Here is a 20,083-nt window from a genome sequence, read left to right as displayed (position 1 = left end):
GATTATGAACCTAAAGGGTTAAAACTTGTTTACTCATCCCATCAATCATATCATACTTAGCTACAGTACCACTTTTTTTGCACTGATCCATCATGAGCATTTGAGTCATAGGTCCATGTTAGAATTTGTCTTAACTATCTCTTATATAGTTTGACATAAGATTTTTAGATATTCCTAGCAGAAAAAACTTTCATAAGATATTGAATAACAAAAGTAAAACAGGGTTATGCATGCGAGTTCACAATTTCTTTTCTTAATAAATTTTAATTATTAATATTTTATATATTTAATTATTATATTCATTACTTATTACATTTAAGGATATGCATGTCCAATAAAGATTATAACTTAAAGATTATACAAGTAACAATTAATTTGACACTTATGTAACTAAAATATAAAACAGAAACAAAAATAAATGCATTTGGTAAAAACAAATAACAAATACATGATAGACTATAACAAATAAACTAAATTTTTCTATTTTCAATGAGTACACAAGTAATTGATTTTTTGTCAAAAAATATAGTATATTATCATAGGAAATTTTATAAATGTTTTTATCAAAATTATGAGGACAATTGTTCAATGAGGGGAATTACATAAAGAATTATATGACATAAAATATGAACGGAAACACTAAATATACATTATATTATATAAAGTGAGATCAATTAAAATATAATAGTATATATAATAACAGGCTGCACTAAAATTTTAGCGGGGACAATTACCCACAATACTAGCTACAGATTTATTCCCAAAGAATATGTTGTTAGTTTGAATAATTTTGTTAATAAAAACTTAGATTTAAGTCTTGTAAATAAAATTATATAATTAGAAAGAAAAAATTTATTAAAAATAATTAATTAAAATTTTAATAAAAATTAATCATTAATAAAATAAATAATTACTTCACATCACTGATACAGTAAAAATGAAAATTATTTTGCTATAAGAAACAAGAAAGGCAGCTACTTGTTTCTTTTGAAGATAAACTCCCGTGTTTAATAAACGTCAGTGACATCCATGTTAAATCAAACATTAAAGTTGCACGTGTGTCCCACTTTTAAATCTTAACACGCAGGAGGAGTAAATTAATAGAATGGACCAATATGCAGTCCTTTGGCCAATCCCGGGGATCAAAAACATACTGCATAATTGGTGATGATTAAAATAATTTACAAGACTCCCATATATAATTGATGATGATTCATCTGTATTCCATGTTTAAAATATTTGTATTATTTGATATATATTAAATTTAATTTTATTGATCTAATTAATGAAAAATTAAAGATATTCTTTCAGATAAATAAAACATTTTAGATATGTAATATGTAATAATCATATATTTTTAATTATATTTATAATAAATTATTATATTTTGGAATAATCTATGTAATAAGTATTAATTAATTTAATAATTTTATTATTTATTTACTCAATTTATTTTATAGATACTTTAAAAAAACTATTGAATTAAGGAATTCGAATATCTATAAAGGGTTATTAATTTTATCTACTCATTTTACTTCATTGATTTTAAGAATTATAGTTGTTGCGGGTATTAAAGAATATATATGAAAAGAATGCGTAAATCCAACTTCAACTATCACGTAGATCATAGCTTTGTAGACCGTGTGGTTCGCTTAAAAAAAATCATACATCAGACTTAAGCGAGTTTTAATGTTATCAAAGATAGTCTTAATCTTAATTTTAATTATTTATAGGATCCGTTTACATCAGTAGTTTTACACCAAATTTGAATACTCAATTTAAATAATCTAAAGCTGAAATTTATTCACTTAAAAAATTTAAAAATTCTAATTAGTAAATCATGAGATATGATTTTATTATTTCTAATTAAATTAATTAATCAGAATCATTAATAATATCACCAGATAATATTTTTTATGATATTTGCCAATTTTATCTTTGTCAAAACAAAATTTTGAATTCTATAAAAAAAATTATTATCTATAACGTTTTCCTTTGCTAAAAATAATATTTATCATCCATGAACATCTTTCTTTTGCTAAGTTCTTTACATGGGTTATGTGATATATAAGGGGGTTGGTCACTCCTTATACTAGATTTGAGTTTATTAATAACTAAAAATTATTTTTTTCCTATCCATATGTAATGCTTTTATTGTATACTGGACTATTTTATATGATCATAAAAGAGGATATTAACTATAAAAAAAATTCACAGAAAATCATAATTATTTTTCACTTTTTAATATTTGTTTTTTTATATCTTTCAGGAATATTAATTATTGAATTGTGAAACATATGTTGTTCATGGAAGTGGAGGACATGAAAAGTTATACTTTTGAGAGTTTGGATGATGATACAAATTTCAATTTTCGTTAGCACACAAATGATAAATATTTTAAATCTTTTTTTATGTAAATAAGACTGGCAAATATTACGAAAATTATTATTTAGTGTTGTCATTAATGATTTTTATCAATTCGTTTAATTAGAAATAATAATGTTGGTGATTAGCTAATTAAATTTTTTAAGTGAATTAATTTTAGTTTTTAGATTATTTAAATTGGGTGGCAAAAATTTTGTGTAAAACATTTTACACTTGGTGTAAACGGATTATATATATATATATATATATATATATATATATATATATATATATATATATATATATATATATATATATATATTTTCCACATATAAATTGTTGAGTATGGCAAGAAATATATATACCACTCTGCACTCTGTTCTTATCTTCTCTACTCCCGTCTTTTGACTCTATTTCTTTATTTTATTTATCACATAGCAACTCATCAGAATAAGTAAAGACCAATATAAATCTTCACTTAGCACAGGTCCCATATTTTACTTTTTTGGAACAACTTTTGCTCTCACGTTCCGCTAATCATAATCACTCATCTCCAATTAAACTAATGGGTCTGCCAATATATTAATTACTTTCTCTGGTGCAAATAATGGTCCGGCTAAAAGTTTTTTTTAATTGCTCTTTTATCTGCTTTGTCATTCTTTAATGATAAATATTAATCAATGTACTTATGATATTAGTTAAGCAATTACAGTATAAAAGAAGGATTTTTTTTAATTAAAATATGCAAAATTATATTCTCCGATGTTCATGACTTTATTTATTTTCACAATAAATATTTTCTGTTTTTAGTTCCTTAATTAATTTCTTAATAGTCTAGTTAAAAAGATAATCTTTAATTCTTTTAGACAAATTATGGAATTAATGGCCGTTTAATTGGACTGATTATCTATATACATATTTTTTTCATTAATTAAATCATTGTGACATGACTTAGGATGCTTATTTTATTGTCCATATGCAAGTTTCTGTAGCCGGTTCTAAAGGTGGTCCATTAATACTTAAACAACAACTTTCAAATATTGGCCTGCACATTTCATTCATTTTCTTACAGTCCTATAAGCCTATAACCATAGGAGATCTTTCTGCTAGTTCTAGTTCTGTTTCCTGGATATATATAATAATTTTATACATGCTTGAGATTTGAGAAGCGTTTATTTTAAGGAAGCAAATTGAAGTGAATCCAATTGAAAATTAAGACTTAAAACTCGTTTGCAAAGACACTTCAATGATTTGAAATTTCAGATTTAATTTATATCTCATTGGACACACACACATGCAAATTTTCATTAGGAGTACTCATTATTAATTAGGTGATATTACTTGAATTTCTCTTACTCTTGATCCGTTACTTGTGCTTCACTACGAGTTTCTGCGTATATGGTCCCCATAGTTGAACTCTATTATGAAAGTGTTGAACAAGATCCCTGTCTACTAGTCTTGTCTCCCCTATGCAAGGTATCACCTATTATTGTGCGAGCAGAAGTCTAAGACCAAATTATATTTTCTGTATTTAATTAAATAATTTATAAGGTACACAATGCATGCTTGGTTTTATTTTACCGATCAAAATTAGTACGAACTCACCAATAATATTTGAGTGGCATGCAAGGAAATCATAAAATAGTTTCACGATTAACCAACAAGTTAATTTTAAAAGTACATTTTGATCACAAGAACAGCACTTTGCAAGACCGAATCGATTCGATATATAGTACGGTTCTCTATTTCTGTCGGTTTATTACTACAACTCTTTCATTATTTGATCATCACCGTACGTAAAAGTGCCAACACCCCCCACTAAATTTATTCAACTTAATGGCTCTACCAAATGAATCAAAGCATTTACTTCTAAAATATATATTGCCGACTAGTTCCCTAGCTTGCAACGCTTTATAGGATTAGGCTCTTTATTTGATGTTACCATAGAATGAGGTTAATTGGTTAAATAAAAATAGTGATCTTGCCCATGTATTCAACCCGGGAGACACTTTGTCTACTTGTACGATTACAAAATCATTGGTATATTGATATTACAATTAGATTAGCATAGTAATGTTAGGTAAAACTACCTGTTAGTAAATTAGGGTCCATTGGATATACTCACCCTTGGGTTGTGCTTGCTTTTAACTATAATGGTAGCATCCAAGTCCCCTCTAGCCCCCTTGCAAAAAGAATTCTTAGAAAAATGTCTCATCAATGCACCCAAGGGAACATTGCATTTGGATCTAAACATGTTGAAGAAGATGGGGCATCTTGATCACTTTTGACTTAAGTTCCTCTCACCGGTTTTTTTGCAACATATATAAAATGGGGAGAGAAAAAAAAGCTCAAACTTATATTATATGGACTAATATGCAATGATTAAGGCTCATGCATGATCTCTTTTTGGTCTCTTTGTTGCTTCCCCCTCCCTCCATAAAAAAATTAACAAATTATCAAATACAATAGAAGATAGTGTTGTTTATAATTCATTTTTCAGTAAATTGAAGCTTAGTGTGTAAAGTACTTTGTGATATTACTTTTTGTCGCCAAACACCTCAGAAACGTGAAAGAGATTATTCGCTAAAGTAGTACAGCTGAGACCAGTATGTGTTTGTCTTTTAACAAATCCAAATTAACCTAGATGGGGGATTTCCATCATAAATAAAACATAAATTTCAACGTGTCAAGCAATGTCATCTAGAAAGTTCAATTAAGTGTGTGGTTTTGTTGAGAAAAAAAAAATCTCCCATTAAGCGAGGGAAAAAACGAAGGACAACTCATAATTCAAAGGTACGCACCATAATTATTTAAGCTTGACAGGCAAAGAATGCATAATATATAATTTATGACAACCCCTATTCATTAGGCTTCCCTTTTGCCATTTTTGCTTAAGACTGTCTCTATGCTCTACTGTAGTTCACATAACAAAAACCACATTATTTTCTAGACTCAAATTTAACCACTGCTAATTTTAGCAAAAACATTAAGCACGCATATATATAGAGAAAGAGAGAGACAGACTCAGCTAGCTAGGCTGCAAAAAATTAATTTTCTTTTGGATTGAATCCACAAACAGAAAAAAGCCTAATGCTTAGTTTAAACTTTAGGCTTATCATCAGTTATGACCAGTTTTTCTTCATGACACTCATTATATATACAACACTAGCAAAAGACCATCCCCCCCTAAACATCAAGGAACACCCTTCTAGAAAATGAAAAGGCTAGCTTTGGTGCTAACCTAGTCATAATTAATCAGTTCCTCATCATCCTTAGTGCCAGTTCTTGCAGCTCCCCCAAGTCATTGTTGTTGTATGGTCTTTCTTTAGCTTGGATTTGGAAATCCTCTCTGCTTTGTATATCTTGCATGCTCATTCCATCATTGATGCTGCTGTGATCAATTGATTCAAGTGAGCTTTGAGGAGATATAGGATTCATGTAAGTGGGACAAAATGGATGATTCATTAGTTGTCCTGTAACATTGTTATTATTCCCTTGCAAATGATGATTATTCTCTATGTTCCTGGACTCCACTAGGTTCTGAGTCAGCTGAGCTTTTACCTGCATCAGCTGTGCCTGCAAGCGTGCCACCTGCATTTCAACAAAAAAGAAAATGTAAGAAAATTAGAAAAGTCAGAATTTTAATGAGTGTGATTAGAGAATTTGTTTGTTTCTAGATAAATTGACTGGTGTGTTATTTTATATAGCCAATGATAATAATAAATATTATTCTTGTTGGAGTAATGGCCCTTGAGGAATCATAGAAGCCAAAGATAGGTAGCTAGAGTTCAAGCAAGAGATAAAGACAGGAGTAGCTAGTTTGGTTGAACGGTTTTCCAAATTTCCAACATATATAAAAGAAAAGACAAGAAAGAAAAAATTACCAAGTTCTAACTAAAGAGAATTTGATGAACGAGTGGCTTGTTATGTTTAGATATTTATGTATATTTCCTCCATGATAGAAAGCCATAAAAGAATAAAACCTACATACAATATTTTAGGTATTTTTGGTATTGTTCTCCCATTAGAATTAAAGTTTTATCTCAATAAAAATGTTTACACGTAGATTACCAAAACAAAACTTCAATTCTAATTAGACAACAACATAAAAAACACCATTAGAACTCCATATTTAATTTTTTTCCTACATTAAATAGGTGTTAATGCGTTACTTATTTGATGTCTATCAGGATATATAAACATAAAAAATGAACATGAGAAGATCTATCATATCCAGAAAAAAAGTAACATAAAGTTCCGTAGTTTAGATGAGTTTTGTAAGAACATATAATGGTATACCTGTTGTTGTAAGGCAAAAATGTGAGAGACACAGCCATAGACAGGGTCTCTAATACGAGCCTGAGCCTCATAAGTGATTGTGACAACCGCTTCACAACGATCATGAGCTGGTATGTGCAAAAGCAACTTTGAAACGTTGCTGGCACCAAATACCTTGTGTATGGCTGCAAATCTAGCAGGGCCCTGTTCTGAACAAAAGTAAGGTGCAAAGATACAATCAGAAGCACACCTTCTTCTGAGGAACTTGCATGCCCCGCAAGGAGAGCCAGAGCCATTAGAGACACCATTTCCACTAGCAGAAGCCATAGTATAGTAGTAGTATAATTGTACTAATAACCAACACACAAAGAGAGAGAGAAAGATATGTATTTTATGTTTGAAAAGAAAGGACCTGAGTGGGAGGAAGTGAATAAAATTTGTAGGCACACGGGCACACTAGGAAATGGTGCAAACTAAAAATCTGAGGACTATAGTATGGAAGAGTGAGGGGTCAGGGGAAGTGGGACAGTGAGAATAAGGTGCATAAAAGAGTCTTATAAGAATATGAATGGAAACATGTGAACCTCAGATGTAGGGTTCAGAGGAAACATTTGTAAATGGTGAAAGCAATAAACCTCTGGTTTTTCTAATGAATGGGCTTAGACCAATTAAGTTAATGTAAGTTGGACTCTCATGGCTATTTTATTTATTTACTTTTTAGTATCGTTTAGAAGCTGATAGTAGTATAGTACGAGTACTATTATTTGTTTCGTGTAGTGCATGTCTTTAATTAATTGTATGGGGTTGGTATGGTTTTGGTTTAGTTTAATTATTTAATTGGTTGATCAGTAGTTTTTATTTTTATTTTTGCGCCGAACGCCGCACCTGGGAACTGCTGTCGTTTGTGGCTTCCTAACTCTAGTTAGTACACTGCCACCTGCCTGTAAACTCTACCGACAACTTCCTACTTAACATGAGCTCATCAGAGTACTAAAACTACTCAAGTACTTATTTTAATTCTCTTACTATACACATTAACTAGACTATATTTTAATTAAGAAAAGGGTTTATCAATCGTTGTACAAAAGTATAAAGCATTTGTTATATTAAAAATAGATAAATACTCAGTTTAGTCCTTAAAATGTCAGACCTTTTGATAATTGTATAAAGATAAAAAATTTAAATTTAGATATCAAAATGTGAAAAAAAGATAAATTAGTGTAATTGTTAATTTTCATTCGTTATTCTTAAGATGTTTGTCTTACCATGCATGCCTATATGACGTCTTTAATAATGACATGACAATTAAAATTTATCACGTAATTTCTATCTATCTTCTATAATGTCAGATGTCTACAAATAAATTTTTTAATTTCATCTTTGAACTTAACATATTATTTTGAACTTAACTAACTTTTTAGTGTTCTTTAACTTAATTAGTACAGTTATTTGAATCCTTAAAAATACTTTTAAATTTTTAATTAAATCTACGTTATCATATTATCTGACTTCTATTTTTTTTATCTCTCATATTTCTTAACCTCTACTATTAAAATACTTTTAGCGGATCCTTTAATTATTTTTTTTTCATATTATCATATTAATCATGTTTTACTGAATTGTTAAAGGAGTAGATAAATGGTAAGAAAATTGAAAAAATAAAGGAAGCTCAGAACAAATGAAACGTGTAGAAAAAAAGAAAATGAAACGTGAAACTGCAAAGTGCAAAAGATATACGACAGTAAGCAAGGAAGCTTTCTCACAGTTGCTATTTCTTGATAGTTTTTCCCAAAGCATATATACTAGTAATTTTTTACATGTAATTATCCTTTAACTTAAAGTCAGACTAATTTGTTTCAACCGAGGAAGTTTAACACACTTTAAAAAGAATTTAAATTTCGAAATGAAATTTGATTTTTTTTTGTGAACAAAAAAAATAAAACAGGTGGGTTTTGTCTTCAACATGCTGCATGTTTTTAACTTGAAAAGAAGAGTGTTGTTAATTTGTTACTATTATTCTTTTTTGGTTGATGGGTGTATCATTAAATTCAAATCTCATGCAGTTTTGTCTATTCGGTCAGAGGAACGGGGATATACTCAAAGATTCATCTAGCATAAGATATCTCAAGGTCGTTATCAGAATCTAAAATCAAATCTGCATTCTTCGGCAATATAATCACTTTGAAAATCAACTCACATCATCACCTGCACCACTTTCTTGATTGAGTCACGCTCAAAAGACTGGACTCAAAATGGTTGTTTTTTAATATTATACATAAAGTTACAATTTTCAAACCTGCCACTATGAATTTGCAAAGTCCAAATACTTGGACCAGATTCAGAAGAAACGATAAATTGGCTAATAACTAACAATAAAAAACACTAGCCTGCATTACATTCTGGCACTAAGAACCAGCTGTATAATGTATTTTGTGGGTAGGAACTAGTCAGTGACGCAAGATAAGCCACAAATCACAAATCAGTAAACACAATAAGTAGAGATGGCTCATACATCATAATAAGCATAATCAAAAATAAATAAAAAGAGACAGCAGTTCGTCATACTTGACAATGAGAAATGGCTGTTTGAATCATGAAGAGTCCCATGTCATGCATGGCTCTTACTAAGAGCCGCCTGAGCTTTAAGTTCTCACCAACATCAGAGAACTTGATTTGATACGCATATGCAAGCAACATTCACATATTTTATATACACTCATGATATGATATCATAATCAACATTATTGGTGCATTGATTAATAGCATCACCTTTTCACATGACACATGCAGACCACATAATACTGTGTAACAAAAGTCCCCACAAGCAACAGCCACATAACCAGGGTAGCTTTTATTTATTTATTTTTTATTTTTGGCCATACCAGTCTAGCTCTTTCTATGCACTTGATTCTTATTTCTGAATATTGGTTAAAACCTCATAACAAAGCCTATCAACTTCAGGGTACCTCCTTCACAGAGGAAGGGAAATAGCTCTTCTATTTATGCATACCTATTTGAAAATTTACTAGACTGGTAAGATAAAAAAAACCCTTAACTGATTTGTGTTTGTATATGATAAAAGCACTTATACTGATGCAACACATATTTAAAAGGGAAGAGCTCAATAAAAAGTTTGAGATTAAAATAGCAGTTCTATACAGATAACCAGATCACAAATTGGATGAGATGTTTTTGGTCTAAGTGACGGGTTTCAACTAATACATCCCTGCACTAGCATGCCCTACAAAAAACCCGTTGAAATATCTCTAGTCAACTCAAAATGAGACATTATCAAGATAATTCTAGAGAATCCAAGATGTACTACGTACTAGTCATGGTCAAAAAACTGCTTAGTGTAGATGACACCCCAGAACAAGAAACTTCTCTCTAGTCCTCATCTCTTGTGATGAAACCTCACCTTCAATAAGAATTGCATCTTAACCTGCACAAAAGTTCACATCCAATCACATGCATGAGATTACCAAAAGAAGAAAAGGAAATACAACATTTTGGGCTTTATCATAAATCCAAAAAAACTCAAAAAGAGCACCGTGCAAGTATGTCACGAATCAAGTTTTAACAAATGGCAATGGAAAAACAAAGAACAACCAACTACTCGTGCTAATCAGATACAAAACCAGGCACCATACTTGCTAACAGTTTGTGTACTTTCTACCACAGGGATAAGAATCCTTAACTTTTGTTATTTATCTCTGAAACTGAAGTGTTTCCAACAATAGTTTTTTTACAAATAATCTTATATCTGGTGACCCAATTCTTAGCCTAGATTGAAAAGCTTATAGTGCAATTAATTTGATGAAGAAATATTTTTTAGATTTTTTTGGGGTCTGTGGTGGCTGCAGAGGTTTTAGGTCGATAGGCTCAAGACCAAATCCCACCATTAATCCCTTTTGGGATTGGGGGTCAGAGATGTGCAGTATGAACCTGTATGCTTTTGGGCTAGGGTTTTAGTAGTTTTGTATCTCTATTATATCAATTTTCAATATAGTTAATTGTTTCTCCTATGCTTGTGGTTTTTTCCCATCAAGAGTTTTCCACATTAAATCTGTTTGTTCATTCTTCTTTCTTTATCTCGGTTGCACATTATTTCTATCATAATCAAATAAAAGTTTGTCATTCAACATAGCTATAATTCAACTACAAGAAAATTCAATATAAAAAAATCCCAATTAATCTGCAAAAATATATCAAAACTGCAAACCAATAATAGCAATGACAGTAGAAATTTCCCACTAAATTTTATTACAATTTAAACTACAAGAATCCTAGCTTGCTTCATTAGCATGATATGGCAAAGACACCAGACTTGAAACTTACTTGAGCAGTATTATAAACAATATACTCATTGTACATGAGCTCAGAACTCTTGACATTTGATGGCACTGGTTTGCCACAAGGAACAGTGACATTGCCCCTCCACTTTACATATTCCGATTCCTGTGGCATTTTCTTGCCCAGTCCTTTAGTAGAGTGCTTTCCTTCGGGAGGTTTATCCATATACTGTTTCTCAGAGGACAAACAATCAGTATGATACAAAAAATTATTGCAAATCCATTAGGCAGAAATTCAGTATTTTTTTAAATTGGCAACATATTTATATATATATATATATATATATATATATATATATATATATATATATATTAGATAAAAGGTACCAAAAGGGGTAATACATAGCAAGGCAATGTAAAAAAAAAAGGGGTATGGAGTATATACCACTAATAGATATAAATACAACATAAACCCCAATGACAGCCCAAAAAACATAAGAAATTCAGTATTGAATGCAGCATTGTGGCTCATTTTGAATGTGTATGCACTTACAAATAATCAACCACAGTGATTGCTTGGATTAACTTATTTGGAGGAAATAATAATTTTTACACTTTATTGATTTTATTTAAAAATGATTTTATTTAAAACTGATTTTATTTCTCTGAAGTAAAAGCTACATGCACAAATTGGATTAAAACAGACTGACCTTAGCTTTCTTGAGCTCATAGACATTTCCAAGCGCAACTTCACTCAAAAGCATTAGACCAACAGGATTTTTCTTATCAGTGAAGCAATACTGAGCACTTTTGCTGACCAGGTCAGCAAAGTAAACCCCTTTGCCAAACTGCAATGCAAAATATTCAGACTTTAGTGCTTCTGTGGAAAGTTAATTAGGTATTTGTATCCAAAAGTATAAGCAAAAAAAAAGGAGGCATGAGAGGGGAGTAATAGATAGAACCATATAGCCAGTAGCCGGGGCTTCAGGAGGTGCAATTCTGAGTCCTTGGTTAAGAATGCCCACAAAGTTTGTCAACCTAGAACCTATAATAGAGAGCATTTTTGTCATAGGTGTCTAACTCAAATTTGTACATATTTTCATCTACAGCTGCGGATAGCACATGAAAACAAAATAGCCATCCATATGATTGTTTTTGTTGAAAAGATGAAAGAATTTTTAACCTAAAAGTTCAGCCTTTGAAAGTTGAAACTCCTCTGGTCACTGGTCTAGTATTATATTATCATGACATTTGTATGGAGTAATCAGATACAAGAATTTGTATACATTCCTTTCTTTATATTTTCCAACTCTTTCTTTGTGTCATAGGAGAATATTTCACAACGGCAAACATACAAGTAACTAGTATAGCAAGCATCACATATCCACAACCTACCATGCCATAGGAGCATTCTGTTTCCAAGTTTATCCCTGTAAGGAGCAAACTTATCAGATTCACCTTCCCTTTCAAGTGAAAAAACTTCTTCTAGCTCAAGACTCCAGTCCTGCATAAATGGATTACAAAGATAGTGGAAACATGTACATTGTGACTTGTGAGAAATGAAAGACGTCAGACATAATTCACAAACACCCACTTGTATACCAAATATAATCATACCGTATGTGTGGGGGCATGAGTATTCTGGAGAAACTTTTCAATTAAGCAAAACTCTTCACTATCATGAGGAAGTGGAGATATATCACAGTGAAGCTTCTTATAATTATCATCAATGGAATCATCATTGTTAGCATCAAATCCAACTAATCTTGAGGCTATTTCAATGTCTTGAAGGGCTTCTAACATTTTCACCTAAAACAAAAGAAAGGCCATACTATTCTAATTATAATAAAGGGGAATCAAATGTGTCAATCCTCAGGAGCAAAAGTCATCAGGAATAGTCCTGATAGAATTAGATAACTTTTATATCATTCATATATTTGACATTCCTTGAACATTATTGAAACAAACAGACTAAAAATTTCACATGTCTTGTTTGAATAGTCCTTACTCCTAACTAACTTTTAGAGATTAAAAACCCAAGGTCAAATTGCAAGACAGTATACCAAAAAATCATGTGATGGTGCAGTATAAATTCTTCATTACTGTATTCAAAATTCAAATATAATATTATTTCAATATTTGAGTTTTATGGAGAGTGCCAAAAATTATTAACTTCCACGAGTCATTGTTGCAAGTAGAGAACTAACACAAAATAAAAGAATCAATTGATTTCATGTTTCATTACCAAACCCCAAATTGAAAAATAGTACCACCTTGGACTTAAAGTCATCCTCATCCCTAATAATATGTGGATGAATAGAAGGGATCATGGTGAAGAACCGATTGCTGGCATTAATGAGTAAGCTTTCCTTGACGGATGGATCAGGATTGCTAATTTTTAACAGATTTTGTATCTCTGTCAATGCTTCAAACCCTGGGAAGAGGAAGCATACCAGCATAATATCAAACATTTATTATTACTTTAATAAACCCTATTGGGTTGCTTGATCAATCAATCAAACGAAATAGGGAACCACTATAGCCCATAAAAAGTTTTAAAATAATGTGTTAACATACCCTTTTGGATATTGCTTTTGCTCAGTTTCCCAAGTGGCATTTCAGACATATTAATCTCAAATTCCATCATGGCAGCTCTACAAAACTAAAGACTCAGTATTGCACAAAATATATTCTAATAAAATGAAGAGGTATTTGACTATAACCTGTATGTTTCCACATTGAAGAGCATCTTCATCAATTCTATTAATGGAGGAGGTAATTTGCTGTCAGCATCATTTTTTTTATTTTTTGGGACCTGTTTGTTAACTCCATAGTCCTACAAGTCCAAAGTAACAACCGTGAGTTGAATATCCACCTGATGGATGAAGATGATAACATATTTACATCAAACAAATAAATTTTAAAAATAAGATAAAAACAAGTACAATATCCAATGGAAAAAATCTTCCAGGTTGCTTCTGGATAGTCTTTTGTTCCCACGCCTCCCAAGGGTTTCCAGTCTTCTCATAGAATAATCGTTTGAATTCACATATTGCATCAGATTTTGACATTTCCTCCAGCTTTGTTCCTCCAATCTTGTCATTTCCAACTCGACCCCATTTACGAAACACATAGCAATCGGACCCCTTATCTTCCTCGATTATCTGGAGAATGTAGTAGCTTTACATGGGAAGAAAAAGTTAGGACAGCAAAGCAAGAATCTTAAGAAAGGAAGTGATGTGAGAGATTCACCAAGTAAATAAAAACAAATCACAATTAAAATAAAAAGGCTTTTTTGTATATACCAAGAAAAGGAAGTTAAAACATAATGAACCCACCTGTTAGTACCAGTAGACAAATCAGACATATTCAAAGTTGTGTTATATATGCTTTTCCCTTCCTCAAGTATGTGGCCGGAATCCTGTAGGCCAGAAGCCTCATGAACAGCACTACGTCCCTTCACTTTAATGGTGACCATGCTAGAAGTCTCACCAATCATTTCAACCTTGTACATATCAAATGGAAGTCTTTTCTTTCTTTCTATGCAGTCAATCAAATAGTCCTCTCTGACTATTGGTTTTTTCATCCTCCTATAGATCAAAATTCTTCCAAGTCAGTGATATTAAAATTAATCAAATAAAGTTGGGATTGACAATTTGAGTGCACCATACCTTGCCTTCCGCATCTCAGCTTCATCATTGAGTGATCCAACAACCACCAAGCAGTTAGTATCTACAAGTTACGTAAAAGATTACAAAAATAGTACACGAGGCAAAAAAAATTTGGAATTTTAATTTTCATAAATTGGTCACTGCAGCAGATACCTTTATTTACTTTTGCATGAAACACCCCACCTATGCCATCAATTTTGCGTTTCCATTCTGCCTGTAAAATCACCTCAGAAGCTGAGTACAAAATACTAGAAATCCAAATCAAACATGACTATTTCTCATAATGTTTATGGGGGAAGGGGGTGGTAGACTTTATTAATGGGTGCTAAAAATAAATGTTAAAAGAAAAAATGGAAAGAAGTAATACAATTGAGTCATTAGGTAATCCACAGATAGCAACTTTCAAATCTCGCAAATTTTCACTATTTGATGAATGATGATGCTGACTAGCAATCATTTGACTTTCAGCAGATTTCCTTGGTGATGGAAGAGGCAATATCCTAACTGGTTTCTTCCCTTTTTGAGATTTGAACCACTGTAAACCGTAAGAAAAAACTTTAGTCATAAATCATAATTTATTGGTTTTGTTTTATGACAACTTTTTCCTCACACACTTTTTTAAGGTACTGATTATTTGTTTCTTCTGGGATTTTCCACTTCCCTTCAATACGGTTTGGTTCACAGGTAGAGTAAGAACATTTACTCCACTCGGAAATGTAGCCATGGCACCGGTACATTCCTCCAGAGTAACGCAGAAAGCCAGAACATATTGGGCAAAGACCAAGTGCTCCAAACATCATTCCATCAGCACTAAAATCATAATAATAATTATCACAGTTAGAAGAATTAAAATATTTCAATGCATAATCTTTTCAAAATACATCACAAAAAAAATTAGGAAACAAAATGAATCGGGAAAATTTTTCTCCCCTCCAAACAATAATACAAGTGCTAGACTTGCTTGCATTTGTTTTTTTCCTTTTGATGAATAAACTATGATTCCATTACAAATTATAATAGAGCTCAATGCAAGTGAGCATACATAATAGGGGACACTCAACATACAAACAAACCTAATCTACTGTCAATAAAATCATTGACAACTTCTAACTAAGAAGAAAGAGACTATAACATATTGAGTCGAAAACATTAAGTTTAACAGTGCAGATATTGGGATGAGGCAAACACTTTTTAAACATCAGGGTAAAAACTCTATGAGATTAAATTACCAGCGGTCACGTAAATCAATTTCTGATCCTGATGAATCTTGACCATTGGCTTCCAGCATTTCACGCAACTCTGTTGTTGTAACGTGCTTTTTGAGATCGTCCTTCAAATCCCAGAGTTCTTTGCTCTGGGTCTCCATTTTCTTCTCCAGATCACATGCTTCCCCTGATTTCACTAACATTGCGCTGCCCACAGACACATCTCCCTTGGCCTTAGCAACTTTTGATTTCCGCTCACTATCAACATCCTTCCCCCGTTTTATCCCACCTTTGGAAGTTTGTTGTTGTGTGGATTCTTTACCCTCCTCAGTCTCAATTTTTGTATCACTACCACCTGAAAAGAATGCAGTGAGCAAGAAATCAATTCTTAAAACTACAGTGAAAATAAAGAGATTCAAACAACCACTATGGCAATAAAAACCAGACTTTCTTAAAAATATCAATCACCCTTTTTAGCGAAGTCACTGACAGCTGATTGATCAGAAGATGAGAGATTGTTCCATCCAGATAACTTATACACGTCAATTGATGGTGATAGTTCCATGAGACACTTGGCATGGTGCCAAGCCAAACCTTTAGCACCTTGACCACCAGGCTTAGTAGATATACGAACCTAAATCAAATACAAAACATTCAGCAAGGAGTCAATTCCAACATCAGTAACATATGAGCATGAATCGATATGATTGTGATTTGTGAACAATTAGGAAAAATTCTGAATAATGTACACTGGGATAAAAATTATCTTAGTGGTCTCAGAATGCATGACAATCAATTTTAAGAATCTTAACGAGAATGAGATGAAATCTAACAAGTGTGAATAAACTTGTTGCTAACATCACTTGGGCAGATTTCATGCAATCCCAAAATGAAATTATGATTTAGGACATTAGTGGCTTAATTTGAACACTCCCAGGATATTTTATTTATTTTTTTAACCTTTTAAGGACTTCATAGTTAAAGGAGGGGAAGGAAAATTTACTAGATGCAAAATTCCCAGTTCAACCCAAAAGCACTAGCCAGAATTCAGGAGAGACTTAGATCCCTGATTAGCACCTCCCACAATGGTCCCATCTACATAATTATTAAAGAAAAATTACATACAAGAGGCCAGAAGACTTTTATTTTCTATAGGAATATAAGCATTACAAAATTGAAGAGGAATTGGATAAATGAATATGCTCTTCCTCATTCTACCAAGGATTAAGAACTCTGTTGTTCTTCTAAGCCATGAACCAACTATCCCAAAAGCTTAGCTGTTAAAGACACATGAATAGTTTTACATTTCATCTCTAACTCACTCCCTGAATCAGGAGTCCTTGTGCTGAAAGTTCAACCTTTTATTGGAAGAATGGTGACAGCAAGGATTAAACTAGAGACCACTTGATCATAGAGACTCTGGTACCTTGTCACGAACAAACTACCTCGAGCATTTTAACCATATAACAAGAATCTCAAGAGTCAAGATGGAGAATCCAATGAGATAGCATAAAAATTATAATACCATGGACCAGGGCTTGTTCAAATATATAACACAGAATGGAATAGTAACACACCACCCAGGTAAAAAATACAGGAAGCAAACATTTTAGCTGCCAAAGCAATTATGTTGGGTATCAAAATCAAATTCAAACATGGCAAACTAGAAGTAGGAAGTAAAAATAAGAAGTATGCATATTATAGTTTCATCCCTTAAATCAGCATCACCATCCAGCTATTACTAAAAGCCAAATATGCTATTTTCCTAAGTAAACTTATGATAAACAAGACAAATTAAAGCCCAAAATCATAAAATCCCCATCTTTAGATAATATTAACATGTTTTTGCTCATGGTCTCATTTCCAAAATACAAAATCCATCCGTTCCAATTAACACACACTAATAAGTTAGTTAGCCTTTGGAACACGACATAGAGAAAAGCATTACAACCCAACCTCTCCTTTGATAATTTTTTGACCGCAATCCTTGCAAGTGGCACGAGAATTTTGTGACACTTCAATACCACATTTAGTATCTTTGACAGTCTTGGAGTCCGACTTTGCCGCGCTGCCGCTGCTGCTACCGCCGCCGCCGCCGCCGCCACTCTCTATGTATTTTCTGATCTTCTGCTGATCTTCCCAACGAAGTGACTCTAAGTTTTCAACATCTTCAAGTCTGCATGAAAACAGTAGTACACCACGACAAAAAACTTGTCAATGTCAAACCATGAAATCAAAAAACACACATTTATCATCGAAGAAACAAACGAGTAGAGATTTCCCTACAATTTTATCTGATTGGCTTTCTTCAATATGCAAGCAGCATGGTTCCACATCTGATTGAAAATAAAATACAGATTAAAATACGGTATATTGAGAAGATAAAAAAAAAAAAATCAAAACCTACGGCGGGGTTATTTTTGCAAGTAAAAAACAGAAGAAAGGTGTGAAATGCATTAGCGTAGCTAAAGCTACATTTACATTGAACGAGGGTGAGGAATATTGAAGGAAAAAGAAAAGAGAAGAAAATGCATGTCAATGTTACGGGCATGAGGCCATCGAATTTGGTGGATTGAACCATCTTTCCGAGACGCAGCGTTTCGCTGGCAATGGGGCTCTTGCACGTCCTGCATGACGATCTTCCCGACTTCGCGTATTCCGCCTTCCATGGTTTCTGGTCTTGAGGGTTAGACATTCTCTCACACTTTCACTCACTCGCTCGTTGCTCTCACTCTTCCCTCCTTTTACTCTCTCATTTATATATATCATTAATTATTTATTTTAACTATATCACTTTCCCTTATTTGATTTATTGTTATTATTTTTTATTCTGAACTCGGATATGGTCAAACCAAAACAAAAAAGTGTACTAGACAAGTTGTCTTATAAGCCTCCAAAAAATTTTAGTACTAAACTAAAAGTTTTGGAAGATGATGCTAACGTGTATGGTCAAACCAAAACAAAAAAGTGTACTAGACAAGTTGTCTTATAAGCCTCCAAAAAATTTTAGTACTAAACTAAAAGTTTTGGAAGATGATGCTAACGTGTATGCTTGTGATATTGATTAAAAATTTATAAATATGGTAATGTTTTTAATGCATTACACTATGATTTTTATTTAAAGAAAATCGTTTTTTATTTATTTTCTCAGGAAACATAATATATGATCTATCGTGCAAATTAAAGGGGGGAAAATTGTACCCTTTCTACACAAGCAAATGAACTATAATGGATGTAACTTATTGGTATTTTAAAGTTTTAAGAGGGAATACTAATTATCAATCGGTTTAGCTAGTCAAGAAACTGACGAGTAACATTCATTCCTTTTCACTGAATAATGTCATATCTCATTGTAGATGATGAGAACCTTTTTCTTTTCTTTTTTGGGATCCCATGGTGATAATGAGCCTCAAATGTAGTAATGTACAAAATTACGTACTAGCCAACCTTGCGGGCTTTCACCTATTAACTTTGCCCATCCGTTTTCTTTTATTTGTGTAAAGAAAGAAAAAGGAAAAAAAAAAAGATAAAAAATGACTATACAAAGTGAACTTTCAATTTTTTTTGTCTCCCTTTTTCTATCTCGTATTCTCTCCTTTATTCCCTGCTTGTTAGGTGTGAAAGTTTGGATATGAAAATGAAAAGGAAGTGAGTTAGTTTGGATATGAGAATGAAAAAGAAGTGAGTTTAGTTATCTAATCACTTTAATCCAAATATTTTTTACTTTTTTTATTTAAATCAAACATTCTTACTTTTCACTCTTTTTTTATCTCTTTTAATTTTTTTTCCTCACAATTTCATTTATTTTTTTTTCCACCCTACCGAATACAATGTTACTATCATTGAATCAACAAGCATATTATTACGTAAGCAAGCCAATGCCAAACTACCCAATCCCTGCTATCATTGACACAATGATGGAACCCTTAAAGCTTGTTAACATTCTCACCAAACTGCAACTTAGTTTTAAGTCACTAACAATCAATCATGGCCTACTCACCTGGCTTTGTTGACAGTAACATGCAAAAAGTAGAAGAAAAGTCACAAACTCTAAACCCTCATGTGCAGAAGTTTCCGCATGAGCTTTAAAGGATTTAGTTTATTGCTAACGAATGCTACTAAATTTCAAGAAGAAATGGTCTGTTATGAAGGCAATATAACTATAACCCATTGGTAACTATATATGTACCTATTGGTTTGGTATAATATTAAAAGCAATCATCTAGTCATACTGATTACTACTAACTATTAAGAGAGGTAGATCAAACAGGAA

General features: G+C 32.0%; 2 protein-coding genes across 3 annotated transcripts; both read right to left on the bottom strand.

Annotated features, from left to right (window-relative positions):
• Positions 1-5,173: 5,173 nt before the first annotated feature.
• LOC114406914 (LOB domain-containing protein 16-like) lies at positions 5,174-7,641 on the bottom strand. Its single transcript, XM_028369768.1, has 2 exons — positions 6,664-7,641; positions 5,174-5,955 (listed from the first exon to the last, which is right to left on the bottom strand). Exons 1-2 carry the CDS (start codon positions 6,967-6,969, stop codon positions 5,620-5,622), a joined length of 642 nt encoding a protein of 213 aa, XP_028225569.1. The 5' UTR covers positions 6,970-7,641; the 3' UTR covers positions 5,174-5,619.
• Positions 7,642-9,747: 2,106 nt separating this feature from the next.
• On the bottom strand, positions 9,748-18,558 carry LOC114406913 (poly [ADP-ribose] polymerase 1-like). 2 transcript variants are annotated; one of them, XR_003665542.1, is made up of 21 exons: positions 18,356-18,558; positions 18,097-18,146; positions 17,767-17,986; positions 16,279-16,444; positions 15,835-16,165; positions 15,220-15,415; positions 14,973-15,140; positions 14,759-14,819; positions 14,606-14,666; positions 14,273-14,524; positions 13,880-14,114; positions 13,658-13,770; positions 13,512-13,588; positions 13,208-13,368; positions 12,552-12,743; positions 12,330-12,438; positions 11,897-11,979; positions 11,645-11,782; positions 10,981-11,163; positions 9,972-10,084; positions 9,748-9,883 (listed from the first exon to the last, which is right to left on the bottom strand). XR_003665542.1 is itself a non-coding variant. In XM_028369767.1 (20 exons), exons 1-20 carry the CDS (start codon positions 18,503-18,505, stop codon positions 10,037-10,039), a joined length of 2,994 nt encoding a protein of 997 aa, XP_028225568.1. In that variant the 5' UTR covers positions 18,506-18,558; the 3' UTR covers positions 9,748-10,036. The 2 variants fall into 2 exon arrangements, 1 of the variants encoding a protein (XP_028225568.1); XM_028369767.1 differs by having other exon boundaries at positions 9,748-10,084.
• Positions 18,559-20,083: the final 1,525 nt, after the last annotated feature.

The sequence above is a fragment of the Glycine soja genome, chromosome 3, assembly GCF_004193775.1.
Source record: "Glycine soja cultivar W05 chromosome 3, ASM419377v2, whole genome shotgun sequence".
NCBI lineage: Eukaryota > Viridiplantae > Streptophyta > Magnoliopsida > Fabales > Fabaceae > Glycine > Glycine soja.
Note: the sequence above shows the minus strand (reverse complement) of the source record. Positions and strands in the feature narration are given on the sequence as shown.

What these genes read in the sequence shown, in the direction of transcription:
- LOC114406914 (XM_028369768.1), bottom strand. Translation starts at nt 6,969, where the DNA reads ATGGCTTCTGCTAGTGGAAATGGTGTCTCTAATGGCTCTGGCTCTCCT. An exon ending in TTTTTGCCTTACAACAACAG is followed by an intron (nt 5,956 to 6,663) that starts GTATACCATTAT and finishes GTTGAAATGCAG; the next exon opens with GTGGCACGCTTGCAGGCACA.
- LOC114406913 (XM_028369767.1), bottom strand. Translation starts at nt 18,505, where the DNA reads ATGTCTAACCCTCAAGACCAGAAACCATGGAAGGCGGAATACGCGAAG. An exon ending in GATTACCTAATGACTCAATT is followed by an intron (nt 14,820 to 14,972) that starts GTATTACTTCTT and finishes GTGATTTTACAG; the next exon opens with GCAGAATGGAAACGCAAAAT. An exon ending in ATGAGCTCAAGAAAGCTAAG is followed by an intron (nt 11,164 to 11,644) that starts GTCAGTCTGTTT and finishes TCTGAGAAACAG; the next exon opens with TATATGGATAAACCTCCCGA.